General features: G+C 44.1%; 1 protein-coding gene across 1 annotated transcript in view; it reads right to left on the reverse strand.

The window, feature by feature from the left end:
• LOC120399367 (transmembrane protein 68-like) overlaps positions 1 to 21375 on the reverse strand; it is a 46814-nt gene that overhangs the window by 7442 nt on the left and 17997 nt on the right. Inside the window, exons 3-4 of the mRNA XM_039527555.1 lie at positions 12181 to 12345; positions 5223 to 5416 (exon numbers count right to left, since the gene is read on the reverse strand). Coding sequence (XP_039383489.1) covers positions 5223 to 5416; positions 12181 to 12345 — 359 coding nt within the window. The remainder of the gene's footprint in view (positions 1 to 5222; positions 5417 to 12180; positions 12346 to 21375) is intronic.

The raw sequence follows: 21375 nt of genomic DNA on the forward strand, positions 1-21375 counted from the left end.
TATACGACCCTTGACTTGGGAATGGCGGAGGATAAGTGAGTTATAAAGGGAAGGGATCTCAATTTAAACCAGAAATGACTAAAATACATCTTTGACTGGATCTATGAATAAATCTATGACTGGGTTTGGACAGTACTTGCTTTTTAGGCAAAACAATGAATGATGCAATCTGAAGCTGGTATTGCGTCATACATGATATGAATTGCATCATGTTATTCCTAGAAGTCATGGATGATGCAATCATAATGAAGCTTACATCACTCTGCTGAACAAATTGCCCTATATCAGCTCTAGAAACATACAGTGTCGTGCTCTCTTATTTGTCAGTGTTTTATTTTGCAAAGGGACACATTTCTGTTTAGCCAAAGTGAGCAGAGATGCCTCGTACTTGTGTGAACAGTGCAGATAACTTCTGCTATGTTTGTGGTGAAGTGACTTTTGCATCACAAAAGCGCAGTTGGTCATGCAGTCCATATGAAGGAAACCTATGACAACATGAAACAACTTCTGAGGTGCATAAACTATGACCAACATCAGTGGCAGCTTTGTGGTGATTTGAAGGTTGTTGCTCAATTGTTTGGTCTGCAGACTGGATACACAAAGTACTGCTGTTTTCTCTGCGAATGGGATAGTCGTGCAAGAGATTCCCACTACATCAAGAAAGATTGGCCACTCCGACAGTCATTGGAGCCTGGGAGGAAAAGTGTTCAGCATCCACCACTTGTTGAATCAAGAAAGATTTTGTTACCACCCTTACACATCAAGCTGGGTCTGATGAAGAACTTTGTCAAGGCCATTGACAAAACACAAGCAGCTTTCAAGTACCTCCGTGGAAAATTTCCAAGGTTAAGTGAAGCTAAGATAAAGGAAGGTGTCTTTGTTGGTCCTCAGATTTGTGAACTTCTTCGAGATGATGCATTTGACCATGCATTGCGTGGCAAGGAAAAGACGGCATGGAAAGCCTTCCAGTTAGTGGCAATAAATTTTCTCGGAAACAACAAGGCAGACAACTACAGGTTGTTGGTGGAAAACCTCCTCAAGGCATACAAAGGCCTTGGTTGCAACATGTCACTAAAGATACATTTTTTGCACTCTCATCTCGATTTTTTTCCACCGAACTGCGGAGCAGTGAGCGACGAGCACGGCGAGCGATTTCACCAGGACACTGCAACAATGGAGAAACGCTATCAGGGCAAATGGAGCCCATCAATGCGTGCAGACTATTGCTGGACAGTGACAAGAGATGCTCCATTTAATGAATACAAGAGACAAGCCAAGAAGCGCCGAGCAGACACTGAATAGGACTAAACTATGTACATAATAGTTTTTTGCCTTTTGTTTCATAATACATTTTATTTATATAACCCTTTTGCTGATTTTTAAAGTGTTACATGAACAGGACAGGTGAAATATTATCATGTAAAGCAACCATAAACACATGAAAAGACCTAGGTTTACAATTTATGATTAAAACTCTACTATCTACACAATATACATAGACATTAAATGTAAAAACTTAAATATCTTAGAAACTGTAGCCAATCAGTTGTTTTAATTGTCATATTTGAATTCAGCACATCAAAATACATAATAAATAGCACATTTTATCTCTGAAGCAGACGACTTCTCAAAAACTGTAGACCAGTGTTATCAGAGATATGAATCAGAGCAGGTGTTCTTAAACTTTTTTACAGTATAAACCACATCTTAACAGAGAGTGTAATTCTTGTGAAACATCCCTACAACAACTGCTCAGAGGGAAAAGTAATATCAGGAAATTAAAAAATTAAATAGTTTAAAAACTAAAAAAAAAAGTCACACTATCTGAACTTGCTTTTCATTTAATCTTGTCATCATGCCATCTGTTCCAAATCTCTCGCTCCTCCTGACTAGGCTTCTCTGGCATTAGGTCACCTTCTTTTCTCACTCTGTGTAACATCTTGTCCCCCCTCTCTCCTGCAAATATTGCCTGGCTCCATTCTACCACTGATAGGCTGGAGTCCTATTTTTCTGCTTCCAGAAAACTCCTGCCTGCAGTTCCACTCCTGCTGGTAGTTCTGGTCCCGGAAAGCAGCTCCCATTTCCTCTCCTCTTCTTCGGAAGCAGCAGCCCATAGTGGAGACAGCTAAGATGACGACTCCTTCTTTCCTTCTGCTTTTATTTCTTTAAAATGTCTCTCTTTCAACTCATATCTATACAGTTTATAGAAATTTGACTAACAACAGAGAGGAAGGATGATGTTCCTTGGACCACGTTTCATATTCCAAGACACACTGAACTTGTGAATTAATCTTGCTCTTCACCCTTCTTCTGTTACAACAGCTCTATTCTTCATTAGTCAAACAAAGCTGCAGTAAAAAATATAAGCCAGAATACCATATTCTGGATATTGTAACACCTATGTGACAAAATGCTACGCGTAGCATCCTGATCACGGAGGTTGCTGCAGCACAGAGAAGGCTGCTGACTTAACTGAAAGACAATAACCCATTTCTGGTGGGAGGATTACTGACACCTGGGTGCTAACTGTTGGGCTAATGAGGCTCAGTAACTGGGAGGAACAGGAAGCATGGGAGCTCAGAGAGTGACCATGAGGAGAAGAAGTTTGTGTGTTAGTCTCCTCCTGCTGGATACCTGTGTCATGTTCTGTTTTGCTTGGGAACCGAAGAATAAATGTACAGATGGTGAAAGGGAAACAGCACGAGTGAGTTTCTGACAGAGACCATGAAAACAGGCTGGGCAGCACTGCCCACTGGGTAGCTGAAGAGGCACCTTGTGACAACCTAGTATTGTACATCAAAAAACAACCGTACACCTGAGGAATTCTTCATTCTACTCCACTGATATAATATTGAATTTATTGTAACAAGTCACTCTGTCCCCTTTCCTCTTTTGGGAAGGGAATCTACAATCTTTTTTAAAATTTAAAGTTAAAAGTCCAATGCTCCATTTCCATCACATGCCCTATGCTGCATAACCAGTCACTATAAGGTGGGAGGAGACTCATAATTTCCATGTTCTTACTATAGTATATTTGCCTGCTAGAAAAAACAGCCCAATCCTCTTTTGCACCAGTTCTTCCTAAAGCTGGCTTAACCAACCACATGTGGAGTTCCTCTGCCTATGAGGAGTCCTTGGGTGACCCAGAGACATCAGAGCAGCTCTCATTACACCTTCTTCTCCAACCCCCAGCATGAGGGAGGACGGGTAGCTGGGGAAAAGGAAGCATGACCAGCAGGTGTCTACATCCTGGAGATCCATGGTTGCCATTATGGTCCCTTGAGGCCAAGGGCTGCCTACTTAAAATAGAGCACCCTCAAAGTGTCACCAACGCTGAGGCACAGTAGCCTCCCAGGGTCAGGAGAGTGCCAAGGTAACAAATCTTCCTTGGCACCTCTCATGTTGAGGTGCACTGAGCACAGATCAGAAACAACCCAAGAGCTGGGCCAAAATTTTTATGAAAGGTTTTCAGATTTTGCATTTAAGTTGCTATTGTTTATTCCTAAACGTGCCTCCTGCAGGGAGAACTTACCATTTCTCAGTCCATTAATGTTTTTGGTATCATTTATCATTTTCTGTCAATAATTCTGTATTTTCAGGTAATGCCAAATTATATTTTCTAAGTCTCCTTCCACATGGCACTATTTATGTGGCAATAATTTCAGGAACAGTCTTATAGGGGTATGATAGAATCTATATTATGGAGACACAGACAGCAGGACATCTACTCAGTTTTCCATTTAAAGCAAGGATTCAACCTGTTTGCTTTGTATGAAGAACTCCCAAATTTACAGCATGTAACTGTGACTAAAGATTGGGTTTTCTGAGTCTTCAAGTCAATCTGATAATTTATAAAATGAGAAATTAATTAAAAATGGGCCCTTTAAGAAATTTTTTTTTAGTCCCTCCGCTATGAAAAAAAAAAGTGTTAGTACTAACCCTTTAAATTTTTGAGATGGAAAAACAGGAATTCTCAAAATTGTAGAAGCAGTAGAGATCTCCAACAGCCCACACAAGGGCATGCTTTGATACAATAATACTGTTAATAGCAACTGTATTCATCATGTTTTTATACATAGACGCACTCACTCGCTCTTATGCTATGTATACATAAACTCTGTTCTGGAGCATGAATACAGACTATTTGAGTAAAATTATAATCTCTCTCTAGAACATAGCTTGCACCATACCATCATTAATTTCAGTTCAGTGCTAGCTTTTGGGTATTTTTTTATATATATATATATATTTCCCTACTTCTTTTTTAAAATAGTTAAGCTATCTTTAGTTCAAAGACTCAATTAAAGACCCCTATCCCAAAATACCTTTAACATGTGGGTAAGGATCTAAGGGCAAGTCAACAACTGAAATGCTGCATTGGTGAAGTCAGCTGTACCACAGAAGCACTTTAATAAAGACAGTCTATGCTGATGGGAGACAGTGTAGTTAATCCACCTGCCCAAGAGGCAGTAGCTATGTCTACAGGAGAGGCTCTCCTGCTGATAAAGCACTGTCTACATTGGGAGTTAGGATGGATTATTCACATCCCTGAGCAACACAGTTATACTAATGTAAGTCTGTAGTGTAGACCAGACCTAAGGGAAAATTAACAAAAACTGTTTTATTCCATTGGGAAGACAAGGGGGTGAGGTAATATCTTTTATTGGACCAGCTTCTGTTGGTGAGAGAGAGACGCTTTTGAGCCACATAGAGCTCTTATTCAGGGCTTGTAAAGGTTATTCCCAGCACCACAGCAAAGTCATGGGTGGGGGATGAAGCTTCCCCTGGGGAACGCTAGCTGCCTATCCTGCCCTCAGCCACATACACTCCAACCTCGGCCCCACTCCTACTCGACCCCAGGCCTGGCCCCCTCCTTGCTTGGCACCCCTGCTGCCACTTGCAGTGTCCCTCCTCACCCTCCCACCTGCCACTCACCACATCCCTCCTCAACCTCCGCGCCTGACCACTGCGAAACCTCTTCACCTGCCGTTGCATCCCTCCTCACTCCCTGGTTCGCCACTCACCTCCTCGCCCCCTGGCCTGCTGCTCGCCTCCTTCCAGAGCGAAAAGCACCAGTATTGAAAGCTTCAGTTAAAGAGCTAGTCTCCGTAGCTAGCAGCTGTAACAGACTCATTTTTTGTGGCTTGGGTGCAGAGACAGGCATGTAACACACAATGATCAGTGGGTTAAACATATTTATAGACACACAAGGAATCACTCACCACTTTTGCATCTATGGCCACTTGAGCAAAGCCTTTGCGATTACCCCACAGGAGGTTGTAGTTTTCATCACTAAAGAATGCTTCTCGAACTCCGCCTGGTGAGACACCCAATAAGTTGCCTTTCTTCAGAATTTCAACACTTTCGTCTCTTCCACTATGCACTGCAGGTAACAGGTTAAAAAGCAGTGCTATTCCTGCAATAAACATAACCAGTGGAGATCAATATGGTACATTAGACCTCATTACATATTACTTACACATACTGAAAATAAAACCCAATCAAAAACTCTCCAACACACACACACACACACACACACACACACACACACACACACACACACACACACACACACACACCCCTTCAGCATTTTTTAAGTGTGTCTACATATTACGTATCTGATAAAACTGGAGATGTCATAGTCATCAGTAATAAATCCGGTATAAATACTCAGATATAATTAGCAGTTACAGCTTCAACCCACAGTAGCATAGAAATGTACTTGCACTTTCCAAGTGTGGCAGAGTTCCAGCCATAATAACAAGCAGTGTCCATTGGAGAGCTCACGTATCCCTTCCTACCCTTCTTTTCCCTGGTTCCAGAACAGTCTAGGGGCCAGGCTATAAAAGGGCACGGTGATCCACAGCCGCCTCTCTGGACGTTTGATACAGATGCTAAAAGCCCTCACATAGCTCCACCTGAAGAACTAAGGATAGGAGCTAATTTATAGTGTAGCCAGTTAGGGCAGTTTAATTTTAAAGTAAGAATTTTAATAAATAATTCAAATAGTGGCTCTGAAGAGAAAATCTGGATTCAAACATGTCTCCTGTCTGGAGGTGTTTTCCACATCAGATGCATATTCTGGATGCCCTACTTCCTTTGGAAAGGGATGCCCTTCATCGAAGTGCTCAGTCTCTGTCACGTGTACTCCAAGAGCTAAGAAGGAGAGTCAGCTAACAGAAGCTGAAAAGACATCAGAAACAGGGGATAGGCAGAGACCATCCTCTGGGTCAGGATAAATAGAAACCTTATGGACTCCATCCATTCTGATGGTACCTTCAACTCCAGCAGCCTCTACTGTGCTCAGGGGTGGCTCCAGGGACCAGTGCAGCAAACACGTGCCTGGGGCGGCAAGCCACGGGGGGCAGCCCGCTGGTTGCTGTGAAGGTGGCAGGCAAGCAGCTTTCAGAGGCATGCCTGCAGGAGGTCCGCCGGTCCCGCAGCTTCAATGGCAATTCGGCAGCGGGGACGCCGATGGCGCGGCACCGGCGGATCTCCCACAGGCATGCCGCTGAATCCGCTTGCCACCGAAAGCTGCCTGCCTGCCATGCTTGGGGCAGCAAAAAGCATAGAGCCACCCCTGATTGTGCTTCCTTCAAAGAAAGGGAAGGATGTGGCTAAGAAGGTCTCCAAGTCTGTGGATCTGAATCAAGATGAGATAAATGTGGTTTGGAAATGGCCTGTTAGCAGAACCATTCTGAGAATGAGAACTTTATCTATGGCACATAGAAGTTCTGTGAGCAGAGCTAAGATACAGGTATGAAACCACTCAGAAACAGTGCATAACCAGGTTCCCAACACTTTGGAACTGACTCTTAAACCTGCGATTTAGGGAGTGCAACCACAGCCAGTGAGAAGTGTTCTTGTGCAACATTCTGAATCCACCTTCCTACTCATTATCCCACAGTAATGGCTCAGATCCATCCTGCTTGAGTCCTCATCAGTCTTGGATCCAGCAAAAGATCAACAGCAAATAAGAGGAGCTCTTCTCCAATGCTCCCTTCTTTACCTCTAGAGAATAAGAAGAGAAGAGAAGAGAGGAACGGCTATTTTCACCACTGGTTCTGCCCCTCAAGACATCATCCTACAGGTCTCTGAATGTTTTATTCCTATGATCAGTTCTACCAGGTCCACCACAGTCACCTCTACTCACCATCGGATACAAGATCAGAATAGCTATCAGAGGCAAATCAGCAGATACCACCATCCTCTTCTCAACTGCCTGATCGTAACAAGAAATATCAGAATCCTAAATCCTTCCAGCATTATGGTCAAGGGTATAAATCAGATCCAATGACTGAATCCTGGCCAGAATGGCATTGACTGTTTTGGCCCTATTGGTTGGCTCTGTATTACACATATTACCTGCAACTCAAGAGACCACATAAAGAATGTCTATAACTACTGTAGGGGTCTGTGGCCATCCCTCCCCATCAGTCTTGGAGGGATGCCACGTGCCCCACACTACCATTTATCTATAAAGGCAAGGTTCAGTGGGGATTAGCAGTATCAGGGCTCTAGCCGTCGGGACGGGGCAGAGCAAGAAGCAGTCTATAGCAGGGCACAGCACTAAGTAGTCTATTGCCTACCCTCAGGCTCAGGAGGATAGGGAGAAAACACTGGCCTCTTGGCCTAAAGTGGATAGGCAGTCATCCCAGGGTGAGGCAGCCGCATGGGGTAAGGGGACCCGGGCCCACCCTACTCCACCGGGTCCTAGCCCAGGGTCCTAACAGTGGCGGATGGTTCTGCCACTGGGTCAGCAGCGATCCATCCAAAACACACTGACCTGAATTCTGCCAACAAAACTGGACTACCATCTGGTATCCCTCTGTTACTTCCTACTACCCCTTTGGCATGTATCTCTATCTCCTGGGATTCCTGCATCTCCCCTGGGTACACAGCCAACGGCAGTCCCAGTAGCTCCACCGGGTCCTGGTCTGTCAGTAGTCCTGGTACGTTCTCTGGGTCCTTGGCACAGCAGAGCTCCATATCAGGCACAGGGCTCGGCAGCAGCCAAGCAACGTCTACTTTCTTTTCTGGCTCTCGTGCAACTGAACTGGAGAACCCACCTTTAAAACTTCCTGTGCTGCCCCTCTGCTTCCTGTGGGGTGGGTGTGGCTTACCTAGCTCTACCCACCATGGGATGGAGAGTGGTTCATCCCCATCAGTTTCAGAGGAAGGCCACGCCCCTCTCACTACAACTACCTTTTCTGAATCGGAGGTTCTCAGATCTGACTATTGAAGGTAATTATCACCCTCAATTGCCTTCTGTGACAGCAAACATTTTGTCTGAAGAGGAGGAACATATTCAGATACAAGACATTCAGATCCAGGCCATTGAACACAGATCACCAAACTTCCCCAAAATAATTGCTAGAGCAGGGGTTGTCAAACTGGGGGTTGGGACCCCTTGGAGGGGTTGCAAGCTGTCACAGACCACTACATTTCTCCAAAATAATTCCTAGAGGATATATTATAGAAAAACACCCAATCTTGATATGAAAATTGTCAGTGATGGAAACTCCATCGCAACACTTGGTAAATTTTTCTAATGGTTAATTATCTTCATTGTTAAAAATGTACACTTTATCTCCAGTGTGAATTTGTCTAATTTCATCTTCCAGCTAATGGATCGTATTATACCCCTCTCTGCTAGACTGAAGAGTCCAATCTAGGTTACCTCTTAACCTTCTCTCTGTTAAGTTAAATAAATTGAGCTGAGTCTCTCACTATAAGGCATATTGTCTAATTTTTTAATCATTCTTGTGGCTCTTCTCTGAACCCTCTCCAATTTATCAACATCCTTCTTGAATTGTGAGCACCAGAACGGGACTCAGTACTCCAGCAGCAGTAACAGCAGTGCCAAATATAGAGATAAAATAGCCTCTCTACTCCTACTCAACATTCCCGTTTATTCATCCAAAGATCGCATTAGTCCTTTTGGCCAGAGCAATTTGTGTCATCTGCAAACTTTATCATGGATGATTTTATGTTTTCTCCCAGGTCACTGATAAACACGTTAAATAGAATAGGACCAAGAACCAATCCCTGTGGGACCCCACTGGAAATACACCCACTCAATGACAATCCCCATTAACAATTATATTTTGAGACCTATCAATTCACAACTCCTTTCCAAAGCATTTAGAAACACATATATGTCATCCTCCTCCCTAAAATGAGGAAGTAATTTGGAGTCTATACCACCCACCAGGACAAGTACCTGAAAACTAGTTCTACCTACTGCAGAGGTGGGAAAACTACAGCTCACAGGCCACATCCGGCCCGCGGGCCCCTCCTGCCCGCCCCCTGAGCTCCTGGCCCAGGAGGCTAGCCCCTGCCCCGCTGTTCCCCTTCCCCCATAGCCTCAGCTCACTGCGCCATCAGCGCAATGTTCTGGGCAGCAGCACAGTTGCAGAGTCACGGCCTGACCTGGTGCTCTGTGCTGCGCAGTGGTGTGGCTGGCTCCAGCTAGGCAGCATGGCTGCCTCTCCTGGTGCTCTGGGAGGCATGGCTGTAGCGCTGCCAGCCACTGGTGCTCCAGGCAATGCGGTAAGGGGACGGGGGAGTTGCATAGAGGGCAGGGTCCGGGGGGGGGCAGTCATGAAAGTGAGGGGGGGTTGGATGGGACTACAGGGGGCAGTCAGGGGCAGGAGTTCTGGGGGCAGTCAGGAAATAGGGAGAAGGGGTGGTTGGATGGGGGCAGAGGTCCCAGGGAGGCAGTCAGGAATGAGAGGAGGGATTGGATGGGGCAGTGGGGGGCAGTCGGGGACAGGGAGTAGGGTGGTGGTGGATGGAGCAGGAGTCCTAGGGGGACCATCAGGGGGCAAGAAGCAAGGGGGGGGGTCGGATAGGAGGAGGGGGCCAGGCCACGCCTGGCTGTTTGAGGAGGCACAGCCTCCCCTAACCGGCCTTCCATGCAATTTCAAAAACCCGATGTGGCCCTCAGGCCAAAAAGTTTGCCCGCCCCTGACCTACTGGATAAGGACTTGGAAGCTGTTTGTCTTTCTTTCTCTCCTCATGCTGGTAACTACTTCTCCTTTTCTTCTCTCTTGTATTTATGCTGTTTCTCCTGGTCTTCTCTCTCTTGCTCCCTGCTAGCTGCTGCATTTCCTGATGCAGTTTGTCCCTTTCCAGCTGCAGATTCTCCTGATCTACTTGTAGATCCAACTCTGATCCCAGTTGCAGTGATGGACTGGATAGAAAAGAGGTAGTGCCTCTGCCAGCCTCTTACCTGCTTCCCTCCAAGAGCTGGCTCCAAGATTTACCCTGCTGGCTGTACCCTCTGCCAGTGGGCTGGAAGTTCCCTGCAGACCGGGACCATTATTCCTCTTCTGTTCATTAGAAACAGCAAACCTACTAGCTGTGTTTTCATCAGATCCTCAGGGCTGAGCTGCCTTTCTGTGCACAGCTCAACCAGCCAATATCTCCTCAGCTGTTCATAATTCATCTTCCCCTGTCTCTTTTCACAGACTTTCCCAAAAAGATTGAGACTTTTCTCTGCATTTCTCCTTTCTAGGGTACTTGGTTCCACTGCTGTGGAACCTTATGCAATTCACACTGATACAGACCACACACACACACACAGCCAACATATGTGTCACTGTTCAGGGCACCTGTATATCCCCTCAATGGTCCAGTGAGAGCACCCACTCTCGAGCTTCTGGCTCCCCAGCCATTGCCTTTGGATTGAGCCATTGGGTGGAGACATGCATCTCTGATCGGGTTATTTCCACGCTGAACTGTTCCTTTCTTTACTGTAACCGCCCCTGACAAAACACAGGCTGCCTTCTCTTCAGAGATGGTTAACAGTGTAATTACCACTATTAATCTACCAAACATCTCTTTTTAAGCAAACTTGTTTTAGTCTGAACACAAAAGCAATACAGAGAAAACGTATTAAAAACAGAAAAAAAGACCTGCATGCGTGCTAATACGCTTACTAGAGATCACTCCAAATCCAGTAAGGGCTCTGGCAGGAGCAGTCCTTCAAACCCCACACAGGGGTTTTCCTATGGTTTCAAGTTCATAACACCCTTTGCTCAGAACAGGAACCCAGTCTTTTGGGGCCTAAGTAGGCCAAAGTCCTTCCAACCCTTCCCTAAGAATTGGGACCTTCTGTGGAGCACAGAGCCTGTCCGACTGCTGGGTCAGAAAGAAGGCCCTGAGTCAGTTTACCACCAGACCATTGAACCAAAAACCCTTCCTTTGTCTCTTGGTCCCTGAAGAATCCAGTTTGAACTACTTTAGGCAAACCTTGCTAGTGGCTGGTGCTTCTCTAGAGATTTTGCAACCTGTGTAATTTTGACTAATCCCTCCATATTGTTCTTAGTTCTGGGGGAGCAATATTTACCCTTCCCATTGAAATACACGCAATCCCTGCCCCGCGAGGATACATAAACAATTCATTTAATACAATAGGTTCCAAAGATTTTAAAACTTGATGCAGTAAAGTTCATCCAGGATATATTTCAGGAGATTACCCTATTTATCACACATCCCATGACTGTGAATATGCAGAGTCCATCTTGAAGCATTGCAGTTACAAGTAACCAATCTTCATTTTCAGAACATTAAAGAAAACGTGCTGGAAGACTACATACAAAGACTATAGGCAAAATTCACCCCGGTACAACTTCATTAACTTCAATGGAATTACATCAAGGATAGATTTTGTCTTTGGAGTCCAAATGTGCTTGTGCAATGCAAGTTACTGCTTCCTAATGACAACCTTAATGAGAGTTGGATGCTTCATGGGATTTCTATTTAAGAACAATGCATCAATTAACCACACTGAGAAAATAAGTTTGTTAGAATAGTTTACGTTTTAGGATTACCTCTAAAAGAGCTAATAATAAAACTCGTTAAATGTTGAATTCTTCCAATTTATAACAGTCAATCATACCAATAAAAAGTGAACAGAAAGAACAGTTAATTTTTATGCTAAAGCTACATGCAAAGTTTTTTGAAATCTAGAAACCTTTAGCTATAATGAAATTCAAAAGACCACAGAGGTTCTCAAATGCTTCAAATTATACTATTGTCTGTAGTGCATACCTGGAAAGCATTTTGTTTAAGTCTTAATATTTGTAATAATGTATGTATCTCTAAAATGTATGAATTAATATATCGGAATTCAAAATATTACTAACTCTCTTATTTACAATAAAAATACTTTACCTGGTAACTTAGAAAAGAAGTGATCAACTACTGAGTAACAGAGTCTTCCCGTCTGTATATAAAGATTACAGATAAAGTAGCAGTAGTCTATAGGAATGGCTCCATGGTAATAAACTATAAGCCCTGGTCCTTCCGGAATTTTTTCCGTACCATGAAGCTCATAACCTGTGAAGAGTACAAAGTACAATAGTTTCAATACTAGCTTTATACCAGTCAGCCTGTGATATAACATAAACTCCTTACTAGAGTTGTGGAAACTCTTGACGATATGTGGGGAAGCTGCACCAGGAGTAAGTTTTAGCGTAACAATTAACTCTTGGTTCTGATAGTCAAACATTTCACTTGATAATCAAAATGCAGTGAGAAAATGGCAGCCTTATTCTTGATTTCCTGCATCGCTGAACCATATGTCAGCCCACAGAGGCTGAAAGTATTGGTGCAGTCTTGAGTCATTGTTCTTATTTTTGTAATTGTGACCATGATTTAAGAGGAGTCAGAAATCAGGGGGAAAATTCTTACCTGTAAATAGCATTTGTCACCTTCCCACAGTACAATCTAGACTGGCGAGTAGCTGTTTCACGCTTGCCTGGTGTGCACTTTACACAGCTTTGCGGCTGTAGCTACCCATCAGGACTGCTCACAAACAGCCTCCAGCATGTAAGTCGCTCCCAGCTATGTCTGTGTGCACTTGCAGCCTGCCAGCCAAAGCTAGGCTTTTACCAACCTGAATTAAACTGTAGGGTGACACCAGCATACTCCCATCCCAGATTTTCCCCACAAATGTACGTCTTCTGCTGTCCAGCCTCTCTCTGGACAAGACAGGTTTATACAAAGTCCATCATTCTATTAACAGAAATGATATGAACCAGTCTTGTTATCTCAAGTGGAGTTTCCCAAACACTTCAATTCAAATACACTAGTTTAGATAAAACAATAAAACAAGTTTATTAACTACAAAGGAGACAGATTTTAAGTGAATACAAAGAATAAGGCATAAAAGTCAGAAATGGTTAGAAGAAAAATAAAATGCAACTAGTGCCTAATTTAACAAACTATGTTAAATTCAAAGCAAAGTTATTCTTACCACATATTCTCAACAGTCTTACTGACCAAACTCCTTAGGTCAGGACCCCTTCTTCTCTGTAATGGCTGTTTCTTTTTTTCCTTCTAATGATCTGAATTGATGGACAGAGAGTGAGAGAGGAGGTTGGGTGGGGTCCTGTGGGGTGTCTGCTCCCTTCTTTTGTATAGCCCTGTCCTCCACTTGAGAAGTATTTCTACCTGGCAGCATGGTGCCGGGAAAACTGTGTACACAGGAACCTTTACTAAAATGTACATTTTCTGCCCATGACCTTTTTCCTGACAATGAATAGCCATTTAGCAGGTAATGGCTCATTGACCTTGTTAATACCTGGCTGATGCGTTAGCTTGCCCTTTGTCTCTGAGGAACTGGTCTGACCATTCTCCAGACTTGGAACATGTTTTAGTACCATCATCAGGGCCGGCTCCAGGCACCAGCTTATCAAGCAGGTGCTTGGGGTGGCAAATCCTGACCAGGAGACACTTTCAGATATTCGGCAGCAATTCGGCTGAGGGTCCCTCACTTCCGCTCGGAGCGAAGGACCTCCCGCTGAATTGCCGCAGATCACGATCGTGGCTTTTTTTGGCGGGGGGGCTGCTTGGGGTGGCAAAACCCCTGGAGCCAGCCCTGACCATCATACAATGGAATCTTATAACTTAACATACAATGTTACCACATATATTTTGCCAGGACAAGAATGACCATCAAATTATGAGTTTTCAAATGATACCTCAGAAGGCATACTTTGTGCCAAGAGTATTATAATAGTGTAAATACAGGCATACAGTCCACCACAGTATTCAACTAAAGATCCAGGCTATTCTCTAACTTGAACAAAAACCCATCATGTCACACTTGTATAGTGTGACGCTCTGTACCTCGGGGGGACACCCAGCACTCTCATGTTCATTCTTGTAAAATGATTGCGTGGTATCCAATGCAAAGTTTGTCATGTTGTGTGTCTTCGGAAGGCTCATGATGCACTGAGCATTGTTGTTACAGTAATGTTATAGGGTATAATTTATCTATATAATTATGAGGCTGAAAATGTATCCTCATGGCTTAAAATGAGCCAAGGCAAAATAAGCCAAGACAAAAACTCTCCAAGAGCGAAGAGGCAGTTCACACCTCATCAGGGCAGGTACGAGACAAACCCAGCCCAGCCTCACAGGAACAAAGGACGCTGGCCTAGGCAGCAACAGAAAGTTCTGTCCTAGTGAGTTACTCCCCCTTCCTTCAGTCAGTATTGGACTGCGATGAGGTAATGCTCAACTGACTCTGAAGGGGGAGGGGGCAAAGCCAAGAAAGAAGAAAGAACAAGATAAAAGGGAGAGACGTTTGCCATGCTCTCTCCCCCCGCACCCTAAATATACAATTCAAATGAATAAGCCTTCTGCTAGTTTTCCAGACTTGTGTATGCTAAAGCTCTAAAAACTAAAAACAAGTCAAACCTATATGAGACACATATGGATGGAATTTAAAAAAAAAATTGCACTCAAGGAAAATCTAAAGTGGGGGAAAATATATCTAGAACTTGAACGTGAAATCATTAGTAAAAACAACCCCCAAAAACAAATAGAACCAGGAAGCCAATGTTCACTGAAAGGATATGTCAAAGACTAGAACAGTAATAAAACAATAGAAAAATGACCACATAATTAGAATGACTATTAGGCTGGAAGTACAAAGAAAGGCCTAGTGAACTGAAAAATATCATGTCCTATTAACTGTTCGACTTGACCTAACAATGTACCAGCTCAAGTATCGGCTTTGGAGATGCTGGGTTACTTCCTCCAGCTTCAGATTGGTGGATGACAGCTCAGAGATATGTGAAAGGCCATAGTTTTCCTCTAAACCTTCTCAGTTGTTTCTCAGCCATTTTCATGACTGCAGAAAGGCCTTAGCAAAAATACACTAGAAGAGGTCTGGAACACTGGGGTAGAGCTCAGCACTTGCATAGTCTACTCACTGGAAAGCAATGTGAGAATGAAGAGCTAAGAAGAGGCTTGAGATCAAAGTCTCAATTGGCTTTCAAAAATTCAGTAGTCTCATTGGTCACTTGTGCCTATTCAAGTGTGATGTAAACAGAAAACCCATCAAGTTAGAAATTGGCCTTCTTCACTCAGAGACAGAGAGGATAGATGGAAAAATGTTTTTGGTAGATCAGGGTTTAACATGATACATTTCAGTCACTGAGTGAGACACAGTTGATGGCTCAGATTCTAATCCTAATCAGTTGCAATAAAATGAGCTGTCATGGAAATTGCTTATCAAATCTACCATATCAGAAAGAACCTATGCTACTGTTTCCCTGTTAGCTTGATTTAGTACAAAGTACAGTCATGAACATTTATATTGTATTTTCCACATTAGAAGCCCAAAATCATACTTGTCGATACTCTGAAGTGGCTAATTTTTCCCCCAATAATCTACTTTTACAACTAAACCTAATGATTTTCTTTTACATCCTTTAGTTTATTAACTACTATCCTAATTATTGTTCTTGATGCACCATGAAGTATATCTGCATTAGGCTGATCATTATTCCTAAATTATGAATCCTAGGACAATTTTGCACACATGGGGCCTAATTCAATAGCCTTTGAAGTCAACATAAAAAGCCCCATTTATTTCAGTGCCCATAGTGGAAAATTCACCTTGAAAGGCCTGCACAAGCCTTTTGCACAACTTAATCCCAAGAGTGGAGCTCTGGAAAGTGGTAACATAGAAAATGCCACATGGGATTACACCAATGGTCCATTTAGTTCAGTATCCTGTTTCTAACAGTGATCAAGAGAAGATGTTCCAAACATCCACAATGAACCATTACGGAAAAACATATCTGGAGAAAGAGTTTTGTCTAACCACACAGTTAAAAGTTGGCTTGTGTCCTGAAGCACATGAGTTTATATGCTTAACACATTTTCAGCATCATAGAATTATGTCAAGTATCAGAGGGGTAGCCGTGTTAGTCTGGTTCTGTAGAAGCAGCAAAGAATCCTGTGGCACCTTATAGACTAACAGACGTTTTGCAGCATGAGCTTTTGTGGGTGAATACCCACTTCTTCGGATGCAAGTGAATTATGGAATTATAGAATTATGGATATACTTATTCAGATAAAACTGTCTAATCCTCTTTGCCTTCATAATACACCATGGCACTTAGTTCCCCAGTTTCATGATGCATTGCAAAAATATTTTTTCTTCATCTATTTTAAATGTGTTGCTTTTCATTTCATTTGTGCCTCCCTTCTTGTATTATGGTGAAAATGTAACTCGAAGCACATGATTTACCTTCTTTTTACTGTTCAATAATTTCTCTCTAAACTATATAGTCTTAATAATTTTAATCTTTCATCATATCATTCGTCAAGCTTTTCCATGGCTCATCATCTGCAGTGTCCTTTTTGGAACCCATTCTATTTCTACTATATTCCCACTTATGGTTTCAATTTACAAGCAGTGCTGATAATAATCCGTAGGCATGAACAGAGTCCGCGCTGAACAGTGAGTGAGGCAGCACTCTCCTGAATGTAGCGTCAGCCCTAGGGACCAAATCCAGAGCATAATGCCTGGAGAAAGTGTGTACAGAATTCCAGGTTGCAGCTCTTCAAAGTTCAACAACAGGGACCTGCTTATGGCAAGCAAAGGAAGTTGCTACAGCTCTAGTAGATTGTGATTGTACTGAAGTAGGTACAGGAATTTCTGCTAATATGTAACATTCAACAATACATTGTTTAATTAATCTAGCAAGGACCCGTCTCACATCCAAAGTATGTAAAATAAATTCCTCCTTATTAGAATGGGGCTTTTGGAAAGATATCAGCAAATCAATTCTCTGATGGATATGAACAGAAGGGATTTGCAACAAATGTGATGAATCAATATATGAAATTACGTGTTCTTTAAATCGAGAATTGTGAACAAATCAATAACCAAAAGTGAAGGGATTATGGAAGCCAAAGTTAACATGCAGAACCAAAACTTCTGAATGTATTTGTTAAGGTTCCTTAAATCAAAAATTGGATGGAACCCCCCATCCTTTTTCTGCACCAGTGTCAGACCCCATGGGTATTGAAACCAGGGGCCCTGGGAGTTATCTCACTCCAGTCCTCCACCTAGCAGCTATAAAATTCAAGTCAGCTTAAGTATGGTTAAAGGAATGTATTGTAAAGAAGGGCCCTAATTTGCATGTAAAAGAAAGGCCTTGAAAATAATTAGTTATAAGGCCAGACCGAATGAAGTAGGGTTCAAAGAATAACTAATTAAATAAAGGGAAGTTTCTAAAAAAAAAAAAAAAGCTTCTGACCAATAGGGTGACTGCAGATGGTTTTAAATGAGAGACTCCGTCTTAGAAGGAGCCAGCACGGACCTTCCCACCCAACACACCAGTGTTATCTCAAAAATTAGGGTCTATGTGAACTCTAGTACAGTGGAAAAAACTGTTGGTCAGCAAGAAGGAGGGGGTGAGATAGGGAAGATACAAAGGGAGAAAGGAAATTGTAAATCTTATCTGGATTAAAACTGGAAATAAGGGTGAACGGTCTCAAACTGGATTTTAGCTGAAGTCAATAATTGGCAATGACATCCCTTGTTTGTGAAAGGATATAAAAAAGTAAACTCTTAAAGGGTTCATTGCCAATACCTGCCTGACCACGTTGAAGCCAACCAATATGGATCTACGCACCCCTGAGTTTAGCCCATTTATAAGTATATTGATTAAGTGCTTATAAATGTTATGTTACTGTTTAGATGTAGTAAATTGCCTATTGTTTAGGCTTTTTAGGCATGTTTAGAGCAATTGTATCAATACCATTTGCCTCTGAATTTAATAAAGGAATTTATGGTTAAGTTAGGGTTCTAATACACTGCCTAAAAAATAATTCCAACAATCGTGCGATCAAATCTGAAAGTCCAGTGTTTTGGGACAAAGATGCCATGGAGGCAGCAGGTTGCTTAGATATAGGCCTTGATTTAAATAACCTCTTCTTATGTTGGCTCTGGAAGGATGTCAATTAGTGGTACTGCTGATGCCTTAGATTAGGCAAAAAATAAGATGAAGATGACTTGGGACAGAATTGCCTCTGATAATGAAAAGTAGCAGTAGAAGGTCTCCTCTTGTCAGAAGAAATCAAGCCCAGAAAATGGGCTGTCGATCTTGCCTCCTTTAGCTATTCCAGCAACTCATCTGCCTTTTCTCTGAGAAGATCATCCCCTTTGAAGGACAGATTCTCTAGTTTAAGTCTGGTATCCAGGGCTAGAGAAGAGCAGCAAACCCAAGCACGTCTCCTCATAGCAGGAGTCAATGTTCTAAGCAGCAGAGTCTGTGGCATCAAAGGAAGCTCTGAGTCCTTAGCCACATTCTGGGGAAAGAGTAACATTGTCCTGCTACTTCATCTGAAAGAAAAGAACTGAGATCTCCAAACCAGGGACGCTTGCCCAAGGAACAATCAGAAGCTAAACAGTGAACTTCAGCTATCACCATCACTGCATCCTTCAGAACCAAAGATGGAGCTGGAACCGAAACTGGAGTGTGGCCAAAGCCAAAGACTTAGATTGTATCCTGAGTTGGATCTGATGCCATCTATCTCCCTAACTGCCAGAGCTGAAGGTGAAGATCTAGATTTTAGAATCGTAGCAGTTCTGTCTGCTGGAGCTGTCTGCTGTTTGGCTGGAGCTGATAAATCCGAGGCATGGGATCTGGCACTGCTAAGAGTGGCTGATTTGTCCTTAGGCCTCTTTTGCTTGTAACTGTAGCAGCCAGAGACAAAGACATGGACAGAATCACATCCAATGCAAGACTCAAATTCATCCTGTTAGTTTCTGAAGAAGAGACTGGAACCAACCAGGATTTCGAAGCCGTGGAGGCTCTGTTGGAATTGGATGGATCCAAGAAGTCTGATGCATAGGATACAGCACAGCTGAGAGTGGCCATCTCATCTCTCGACTTTTTCTCTGGATGCAAGACAGCTGAAGCCAACCATGTGGCCCTCCGTTCTGACATAGGTAGCTTCAGAGGTAGTAGTGGGAACCAAATCTGGACCTCTTGGCGCTCCAGTTCCTGGAGCACTTCAACTGTTTTAACTTACTGAAAGCCACAGGAGTCAAGACTGGCCTCTTGGACCTTGGATCCAACAACTGTCCAGATCCAGAGGGATGAGAAGAAGGAGCTGTAATTGAGTCTCTCCGTTCTTGCAGACTCTGAGTCTAAGAGTCTGGCAAATAGAACACCTAGAAGGAGAGCAGCCCTTTCCCATGCATTTGAGGTACCACATGTGGTCGTCAGACATGGGGAAGACAGTGGGGCATAAAGTGCACCTCTTGAATCCCACCTTCTTCCTCAGCTCTGCCATAACCTGGAACTGAGCTACGCACTAACTGACTATACCTATACTAACACTAACTAGCTACAAGAAAGAACACTTCAAGCAGAAAGGACTCCCAATCCAAAGAGACTGGAGCGGTTCACTACCATCCAGGCATGCGGTTCGAAGGAACTGAGGTGGTGAAGAGCTCAGGTCACCCCACCCCTTATATCCTCACTCTCAAAGCAGTTGGAGATGTTTACGCATGCGGGCGGGGGAGGGGGCACATGAGTGTGCTCTAAGGTACACTGCTAGGAGAGGGTTCTACTTAGACACCAATAGGCAGAGCAATACCCATAAGTGGGAATATACAGAGCCAGGGGCTCTAGGATTTCTGCCGCCACAAGCAGGGCGGCATGCCGCGGGGGGCACTCTGGCGGTCGCTGGTCCCGCGGCTCCGGTGGATCTCCTACAGACGTGCCTGTGGAGGGTCCGCTGGTCCTGCGGCTCCGGTGGACCTCCCGCAGGCATGCCTGTGGATGCTCCACCGGAGCCGCGGGACCAGCGGACCCTCCGCAGGCATGCCTGCGGGAGGTCCACCGGAGCCGTCTGCCGCCCTCCCGTGGGACGCCGCCCCAAGCACGCGCTTGGTGCGCTGGGGTCTGGAGCCAGCCCTGTACAGAGCCACCTGAAGAACTATATGGTCAGTAATCTTTCATCATGTTGAATTTTTCTATTCCTCTAATCATCTGCAATAGCCTTCTTTGTAACTTTTCTATTTCTGGTATATCGGTTTTGAGAAGAAGAGGCAACCATAATGTAATGTACGTAAGAACATAAGACTGCTGCAGAGGAGCATGTGGATCGGACACAGACTTCTCTTAGGGGAGAGTCTAATGATAGAGAATCTACAGGTTATAGTCAGGAGCAGAGGATGGAAGAGGATAATGTAAGGGCCAGACCAGATGATAAACAGTCACATAAAAAAGAATCTGGCACATCAGAAAAGGGCAGACAAATAAACAGAGGACAAGTTATTAAAGTGCTGTAGACGGGCCGGACTCACCCCTGCGGCGCCTCCTGCTGGTGACTCCGGGAATTAGCTCTGTTCTATCTCTGGAGCGCCCTCTGCAGGCTGGTGATCCGCCTGTCCTCAGGCCCCCCGTGTCCCTCTCTGGACCCGGTGCCCATTTACATGGGGATGCTGCCCCCTGGCAGTAACCCCTTTCTCTCAGGGTTTCCCCTCCTCAGGGAACCCACACCCTCTATCCCCACCTTGCCTCAGTGTATGGCTACTGCCAGTCATTGTCTAGCCCCACATCCTGGGGCAGACTGCAGTATCAGCCTATTCATCATTGGCAAGGAGGGTTTGGACCTACTGCCTTGGCCTACCCCTGGGCTGCCCTCTGCAACCCCCAGTACCTGTTAGCCCTCTGCTAGGCCGTAGCCTAGCTCCTCAGCCTGTCCCTGGCCCTGCTCCCCTCAGGTACTTTGTCCGTAGCTCCCTGCAGCCAGGCCCTTCTCCCTCTACAGCCAAAGGGAGACTGTTTTGGCTTCTGGCTTCCCTGGCCTTTTTATAAGGCCCTGTGGCTCAGTTTGGGGCGTGGCCCCAGCCACTTCCCCAATCAGCCCAGCCTAAAGGCTGTTTTCTCCCGCCACAGCCCCGTCCCAGGGCTGTTTTTAACCCCTTCAGGGAAGAAGCAGGGGTTCACCCTGCTACAGTGCTTATACACAAATGCTAGAAGTCTAAATAATAAGATGGGTGAACTAGAGTGCCTTGTGATAAAGGAGGATATTGATATAACAGGC

The sequence above is a fragment of the Mauremys reevesii genome, linkage group 2 (genome assembly GCF_016161935.1).
Source record: "Mauremys reevesii isolate NIE-2019 linkage group 2, ASM1616193v1, whole genome shotgun sequence".
NCBI classification, from domain to species: domain Eukaryota; kingdom Metazoa; phylum Chordata; order Testudines; family Geoemydidae; genus Mauremys; species Mauremys reevesii.